This window comes from Lipophrys pholis, assembly GCF_963383615.2.
Source record: "Lipophrys pholis genome assembly, chromosome: 21".
Classification (NCBI taxonomy): domain Eukaryota; kingdom Metazoa; phylum Chordata; class Actinopteri; order Blenniiformes; family Blenniidae; genus Lipophrys; species Lipophrys pholis.
Window position 1 is genome coordinate 7,647,681 of NC_137649.1, and position 8,570 is coordinate 7,656,250.

The 8,570-nt window shown below is 46.0% G+C and overlaps 1 protein-coding gene across 1 annotated transcript; it reads right to left on the reverse strand.

Moving 5' to 3' along the window:
- Positions 1–3,396: 3,396 nt before the first annotated feature.
- On the reverse strand, positions 3,397–8,560 carry aldh8a1 (aldehyde dehydrogenase 8 family, member A1). Its single transcript, XM_080490238.1, has 7 exons — positions 8,343–8,560; positions 7,263–7,410; positions 6,484–6,639; positions 6,247–6,396; positions 5,866–6,122; positions 4,789–4,950; positions 3,397–4,716 (listed from the first exon to the last, which is right to left on the reverse strand). Exons 1-7 carry the CDS (start codon positions 8,481–8,483, stop codon positions 4,282–4,284), a joined length of 1,449 nt encoding a protein of 482 aa, XP_080346364.1. The 5' UTR covers positions 8,484–8,560; the 3' UTR covers positions 3,397–4,281.
- Positions 8,561–8,570: the final 10 nt, after the last annotated feature.

Consider the following 8,570-nt stretch of genomic DNA (forward strand, 5'->3'; position numbering starts at 1 on the left):
CTATTTGCGTACAACACTGGCTTTTGAAAATTGTCTAATCTCCTGGCTAAAAACAGCTAAATAATGTAAAAACAGCGAGAACCATCAGAGTAATTGCCCCCTAAAATCATAAAATAGGTAAAACTACTCAACTAATAAGAGTTTTTTTCTTTTTTTGCAGGGAAAGTAGAAAAGAAAGGAAAAATGGAAAAACACAGCAGCTACAAACATTTAAAAAGCTAAAGAGGCTAAAATTGCCAAGATGCATAAAACAGCTAAAACAGGAAAATCCATGAAAAAAAATGTAAAACTGGCTACAAGAGCTAAACATGTAATAAAAATATATATCTATAAATTGCACCTATGGCACTTTGTGAATGTAACCTGCATTTTTGTTTGCGATGCAACTTTTTTTTTAAAGATGTTTATTTCTTCATGTTAAAAAGGTGAAACCGTCTCTTTCTGGTCATAAAGGTCACAGACGGTTTGGTGGGAAAGTGGAAAGTGAGACGAGGTGGAGATGGTTTAGTCATGTGTGTAGGAGAGACGGCGGTGATGGTGAGTATGAGAAGAGGAAGGCTACGGCAAGGAGGGAGGACGTGCGGGTCGACAGGAAAAAAAAAAAAAATGGTGCGAGCTTTTAGATTTTATCTGAGCTTTTTTTTTTTCCGGACTGGTGAGAAGATTGTCCCTCACAGAGATTGACACGCAGCTGCAGACGTTTGGTCGTCTGCAGCCAAGTAACACATCTCCCCTCCGTCTATACCGGGGCGGGGGGGAAGGGGGAAGGGAAGGGGGGGAGGGGGTTGCGTTTGTTTAACCTGCTTGAACTTCGGCATTTTCTCAGGCCTCAGCTTCATCTCCGGGCTTATCTACCACGAAACCCTGGCCGGGCCCGCTGTGGAAAATTCCCTCGACCCAAATGTGACAGAAAGGCTTTGGGAGGTGGGAGTTTTGGTGAGGGAGAGGGAGAAAGAGGCTGCTGGTGAGAAATAGCACTTTGTGTGACATTCGAAGAGAGAGGAGGAGGAAAAAAAAAAAAAAAGAAAGAGAGAGAGAGAAAGTGTAATAACACAGACAGGAGAGGAAATGGAGACGCCGAAACAGGAAAAACCGAGTTTTGTCAATGATTTTTTTTGTCCTTTCTGAGGAGAATCTGTGAAGAGGTCCGTTGTGACTTAGACTTTGTGTCTCACCTGTCGAACCGGCTGAGGTGAAGTTAACTTGAGTAACTGGAGGAGAGGAACACTTCCACTAAATCTGGGACACCATGAAACGTGAAGCCATCGAGCCAAGTCGGGATCGGCTCTTCTTTTGTCAGTCGCTGTTTTATCCCCCGTCTTTGTGATACGCCCACATGGGCGAGCTCTCTTCTCCGCGGAAAACCTGAACGCTTGTGTTCAATTAAAACAAAATAAAGGAAGAGGGAAAAGTTTCCTTCGTCTTGGAGGCCGGGAAAAGTGTGAAAACGGCTTTTCTGTCTTCAGCAGTTCTTTTACACACACACACACACACACACACACACACACACACACACACACACACACACACACACACACACACACACACACACACACACACACACACCGTGAAGACCCTCTGCAGGAGGCCTATCATATAAAATGGATGTATTCCTTCAAGGGGGAAACGTTTAGTTCTTGTTTTGGCTGAAGTCTTGGGCACCGTCCTCAGTGTCACGTACGGGTGGGCGAGTCCTCCACAGGCTTTTCCTTCTCAATGAAACGTCCACAAGAGACGAGATTTAAGATAAAAACGAGGGGGTAAATGGGGGGAGGGGGGGGGGGGGGGTGACAAAGGAAAACAGAGTAGATGCTGACTCGCCGTTTCATTCTCGTATTATGACTTGGAGGGATGGAGCACTGGTGCAACAGCCCACGTTCGTCTCCTGACTCCCCGACCTGACTTGAGGGTGGTATTCATTTCATCACACGCTATGTTCCAGGAATGCGCATGAGCGTGTGTAATGAGTCATGCAGCGCAGCACAATACCCGTTCCCCAGCCAAAACACCGAGGGTGGGACCCACACACTGACTCTATTGTAAATGTCACAGAGAGCTCACGAGGGGACACGGTCGTACACACTCGCCCGACGGCAGGGGCGCGTCCTGCGTGCTCCCACCGTTTCCAAACGTCCAGAAGGAAGCGGCAATCGGTCCAAATGAGATGCTCAGGAAGGAGAAGAGACGTGTTTGGCATGTGGCGTCGTGATCCGGGGAAGAATCAGTGAGACGTTCAGGACGAAGGCTGCATTTTATACATTTTAAGATTTTACTTGTCTGTTATATGAAGCTTCACTCTTGACAGGAAAACAACGGCGCATGGCCCACTACGGTTCCGTAGACAGACCATATAATAATAAGTGTCACGACACAGAGTCCTTATTCTCCCGGGACTTGGCAGTTTTATTTTGACAGTCAACCGCAACAACAATCCAACCTGGTCGTCTGTCCACTAGAATGTCCGTCCACTTCCATTGTCAATGTTTATAGCGTGTTGTTCTCTGTGCTCATGTGTGTCTGGTTTCGCTACAAGAACACCACGACAGCCATCATTTTCAGCCTCATCGCCGTTTCATGTAAACCTCTTTGAAACAGAAACGCAAAAAAACAGCCTAATTTGACACGTCTCTGGAGAAATGTTCACGCAATTTTAACGCCAGGTTACTTTGATGAAGCCGCCTGGTGCAGAGGACAGAGAACACTTTGAAAACCAAGTCCTCAATTCACTTTTTAAAATCTTTCCTTCTATTTTCGCGGCGTCCATGACATCATTTGAAGTATTTTCTGCCAGCGGGTTCTTCAGGCTCGTGTTGAAGGTTTTCCCAAAGTAACAAGTTGGTGGTTCAAGTCTGCTCTTAGTGCGATCGCCACTGAATAAATTAAAAACACGAGTTACTTTTAGCCAACAGCAAAGTGGATTCCTGTAATTGTTTTGCTGGGCGACCCCCTCAGGACCAACCAAAGCCTCTGGAGAGGCGCATTGGAGGAAGTTTACAGACTTTACTAACTGTGACTTGTCCTTTAAGGCCACGCGAGATTCCCATTTTAGTTTTTTAATGCGACTGTCTAGACAGCCGTTTGCTGCAATTGTAACAACAAATGGCACATCTTTTTTTTTTTTTTTATTAATAGACTTTACTAACGTCAGCCTTTTAAAATGATTGTCCGGGCTCACAGGATTCATCGCTCCTCTCTCCAAACATGCAGCACGGCCGCCGGACGGGACAGTCTGGCAATTCATTCACCTTTCGTGCGTCAGCAGGTCAAACATAAACACATGTCAGTGTACTTACAGTCTGTGGTACACACTGTAAAGTTTGTGTGACGTCACAAACACGACTGTGAAACGCGCCGTGAGGCAATGAAATAAAAAATAAAAATGCTCTCGGCACTGATAGAATAGTAAATCTTAGATATCTTTATTTTCACAGTGAGCGTTGTGAACAGATGCATTCCGCAGCAGAGAGTGACATAACCCAGATTTCAGGGGTAAGCCTGCATCCCAACTGCATGTCAGGTTTATCTGAAGGTGTTTTCCTTTCAACATTTTATAATCAGCAGACGTACAGTAGCTCCTGGAATGGCTTAACCTGGAGAAAAGTTTTATTTTTTCTTCTCATAAACTGCTCTAGATTATCTCATCTTATCTTTTACCTTTGACTAAACCTTTGCATCACAGAGTTTTATAACACAAGGTTCATATATCCTGGCGTGTTCACAAGCAACAAGGAAGAAGGAAATGTATCGCCACAGATTAAAAAAAAAAAAAAAAGCTTATCTCGCAAATATTTTTTTTTAAACTTTTTTTAATGTGCCATTTGGAATGCACATCATTATTATTTTGTGTTTACTGCTCAGTATCATCTTGAGTGGGCCGGACTAGTAAAATATTGCCATGACAACCTTTTTATTTAAAGTTTTTAAAGTGTTTCTTAGTTGTGGCGCAGAGTATATGTGAATGAAATGTCTATATTTTCACAACCAGAAAACTACTACAATCTGAACATAAAGCCAACTTTAATGGTGAAAAACAGTGAAATGTTAAAAAAAAAAAAACTTAAAAAGAAACCTTCTCCTATAGCTGTTGCATGTTTTCATAAACTCACCCTGACCGGGTTTTGGCCCACGGGCCTTATATTTCACCCCCCTGCTGTAGATGTTGGTCTAAAGCAGGTGTTTCCAAAGCTTCTTCTTAAATGATTTCTGATTGTAAAAAAAAAAAAAGAAGTGATTCTGCCGTTGGAGATTTGCTTTCGTCGCTGCCTTAGTGCCTTCACTCCCTCAGTGTTTGATGGTGATGCTCTTCACCTCCGTGAAGAAGTGGTAGGAATCCTTCCCTCCCTCCCTGCCGACCCCGGAGCTCTTCATCCCTCCAAACGGCAGGTTCAGATCCCTCACCAGCCAGCAGTTGGTCCACACCAGACCGGCCTGCAGCCGCTTGGCCACGCGGTGAACCTTCCCCACATCCCGGGACCACACGGTGGCCGACAGGCCGTAGCGCACGCCGTTCCCCCTGGCAACCGCCTCGTCCTCGGTGTCGAAGGGGCCAAAGATCTCCTCCTGCATGACGCGGGAGCCGTCGGACACGCCGGAGATCACTGTGGCCGGCATGAAGTAGCCCGACTTGTTCTGCTCGGGAAGGTCCAGCTTGTCGACGCCCTCGCCACAGTGGATCGTGCCGCCCTCTGATTTGGCGAGGGCGACGAAGCTGCGAACCTGAAGAGTGAAAGCACAGTGGCGTTTCAAACTCAATGTGATCGTAGAAAACTACAGAATGAAGCCAATTACCTTCTCCAGGTGTTCTTTGCTGATGAGTGCTCCGTTGTTGTTGCTGGGGTCAGAGGGCACGCCGGTCTTCCACTTCTTGGCTGCGGCCACAAACCTCTGCAGGAACTCGGGGTAGATGCTCCTCTCCACATAAATCCTACTGCTGCACAAGCAGATTTCTCCCTGAAGCCACAAACACAGAAGAAGAAAGTTTTGACATGAGAGCAGTTTGTTCATGAAGCTGCTTAAAGAGACGAAGCCTGTAACAACAAAAAAAGGATGGAGTATGATCTCCACCGTGTGGACAAACTATGTGACTGTATCATCATCATCATCATCATCATCGATTCATCTATTAAAACACAGTGTTGACTACATTGTGCCTATTGAATTCCCTGAAGAATTTATCCATCTGTAGCAACCCCAACCTTCTCTAGTGTCAATTAGCAATTTATTGATGAATGTCAATAATTCCACATCAGTAGATAATACTCCAAACTGCTGCTCGTCAATTAAAATTAAAAACTCTTTTGCATTACATACCTATTTAATTAAAAATGTGTTTCATCAATCAATCATTTACATATAGTCTCCAAATGTTGAACCTGCTGCACGCAGGCTGTTTATACTTTAAAATTTGTCAATTAAATTTTTCACTTTAGCAGAACAAATTCAGTTTTAATCATTTGTCTCATGATTAAAATAAAATAAACAGATTTAATTTCTTTCTTTGATGATTTTCTCTAAAATTAGAAGTGGAAAAAAAACAACGGGGAAGAGGCATCCTCCTGACCCCAAGATCTCTTCTGCTGTTAATGGAGCCAGTGCAGCTCTTTGGCGCCCTCTAGCGGAGACCAGGCCCCACTTTGACAACCACTGCATTAAAGTTTGGTGCTGAGGTTCAATTAAAGTATTTTGTCCCACAAATATGTATTTATCATATTATATTTCTCATTTTGATTTAACAGCAAGCTTCCAATTGTACTACAACACTTAAGGAGACCCAAACAGGCGTTTCCCTTTTTAGAAATGACATAATAGACATAATAGAGTTTTATAAATACTCTTGAGATGCTCCCAAGACAAACTTTTCCTGACCTGATTGGAAAAGCTGGATCGGACAGTGGTCTCAATGCATTGGTCCAAGTCCGCATCCGCAAAAACGATGGCGGGGTTTTTGCCTCCCAGCTCCAGTGACAGTTTCTTACAGTATGGGGCGCACCGCTCCGTGATTCGCTGGGCAGTCGCCGTGGAGCCCGTGAAGGAGACCAACGGCACGTCGGGATGACCAACGAGGGCGTCTCCTGCTTTTGGGCCAGTGCCAAACACGATGTTGACAACACCCGGAGGAACTCCTGCAGAGACAGTCGTATCCACCAGCACTCATTTCATCTGCTAGAAGTTGTATTCAGTTTAATAATTCAGTTTGAACTCCTGGATGTGTAAAAGAGCGTTGCATTATGGGTACGGCAGCCCTACCGGCCTGTTCCATCAGTTTGCACATCATCCAGGCGGTCACAGAGGTCATCTCACTGGGTTTTGCCACCACTGTGTTGCCTGCGGCGATCGCGGGTGCGACCTTCCAGGTGAGGAGATACAAGGGAAGGTTCCAGGGACTGATCAAACCCGCTGCACACACAGACAGAGACCACCATGTAGGGACAGGCGATGGAAGAAGCAGCACATTGGCAGGTTGTAGAAGCGCGGCGCTCTCACCCACACCCACGGGGCAGCGGACGGTGTAGTTCAGGCAGCCCATGTGGTCCAGCTGGCTGCATTCTGATGTGTGGTGAAGCGCCGACGAGGCAAAGAAGCGGAAGTTGTACGCCGCTCGAGGAATGTCCACGGCCCGGGCGAATGCTAAAGTTTTACCTGCAATTGCACAACAAAGGTGACTGCAGCACTTGCAATTAGTTGTTTATTTTCCAGCATGAACTGACCCGGAATATACACTACGGACAAAGTGACCGCTTCATTGTGAACGGTGCAGATGATGAATGCCACTCAACTCTCGGCACCAAGTGTCACCTCAGACCATTGGAGACATGTTCCAACATGCTGAAAGACCTGCAGGGGTTCCTAAACACACCGCGAGGCGCAGGTCTGCTCGCCCTGCAGTGGCCTCAGTGCATGGTGAGAGCACATAATGGCCGCCATCGATGTTGGAGACGTCCAGGAGAGAGCTCTGTATCAGCCCCTGGTGCAATGTCAAGCCCTTACTACCCGAGTGACATAATTAATCCAGTTATTGTGCCGCTACATGAAAAACACAGCCCTAATTCCATCTTTATGGACGACACTGCTCCTGCCGCTGCTGCAATTGATGCTGAAGGACACAAGTCATTGAGCCACTGACGTTGGTTGTTGCATGCGTCTACTCAAATGTTCTACTTTCATGATATGATATGATGCGTGTGGTTTAGTGAAGTCAACGCGGTGGGGGTCGAGCAGACCGGCTGCCGAGTTCAAACAGCAAATAAAACCGTCTAAGACACCTTGGTCTTTGGACTCGGCTTGGATGAACTCCTCGAGGTTTGCTTCAATCAGCTCGGCCAGCTTGTAGAGGACCTGCGCTCGCTGCTCCGGGCTGCGGGCGGACCAATCGGGGAAGGCCTCCTTAGCTGCTGCCACTGCTGCGTCCACCTGCCAGCACACGGCCCGAAAACAAACACATTTGAGAAGATCGTCCTGAACGCAGTGCGTTTCCTCTCTGATCAGCCTGAGCAGATACAAGTTTAAGAAGTCCAATGTAAACCAGCAGAACTGGAGCCACAGCAGCAGCTTGGAGAAGAAGTCCTTTTTGCTTGGCTTCCTGATGGGGTTCATATCATAAGAAATCCATATGGGGTTAAAAGTCTGAACTTTTGTCATGCTCACTAAACGTTTTCAATTTGAAATATCAATCAACCGCCGATGTTACTTGGATTTTTTGAGGTCTTACTTCACCACTAGTTAACTGTGAAATTTCAATGTGAAATTACCTTTCGTCTAACTGCCTCTTACCCAAATAAAGAAGATAAGACTGTTTCAGGATCGCTGCACTGAGACTCTTTATTCTGAGTCGCTCTGGAAACCTGCAGTGGGTTTCAAGGTAAATTCCACGGGATGGAATTTAGACCGTCGAGTGAAAATGTCTGAAAAGTCGAAATGAGCGGCAGAAATTCCTCCATGGAGTGTGAACACATAGTACCTCTCCAGGATAACAGTATAATAGCACGGCTGGAAGCAGTCGCCACGTTTAATGATTACTCGGCTGTTGACTCTGCAGAGAGCAAAGGTGCTTCTCTCCACTTGCAAACTGAAAATATCAGTCATCAAAGGAATATTTGTCACATGCAATTCATTTATCCATTTTCAAATTGCATCCAGGATGCCAAAGCAAAAACGTCTATATAGGAGGCCCTGTATTGAAAAACAGAATATCTGTTTTCCATTACAGTTGGAAGTTTTCTCTATAAAATCACGTGTAAATGCAGAATGTTTACTTATAAATATTTAGCGTCAGATTTCCGTTCACAGTTCAAATGAAGGCAGTTGCAGACAGAGCGGCGTGAAGCTGGACACAGTGGACGCACCTCCTCCTTGCCGCTGTCGGGGACCTTGCAGTAGAGCTTTCCAGTGGAGGGGTCGTAGGAGTCGATGTGACTCCCACAGGAGAGGAACTTTCCCCCGATGAAGTTTTCCAGGACCAGATGAGATTCAGAGGTTTTCGCCATGACTGTCGGCCGATGCAAACTCGATGGAGCGGAGAAATGGAAAAGCAGGCAGCAGGTTGGGGTTGGAGAAGTAGCGCCGACCCTCCT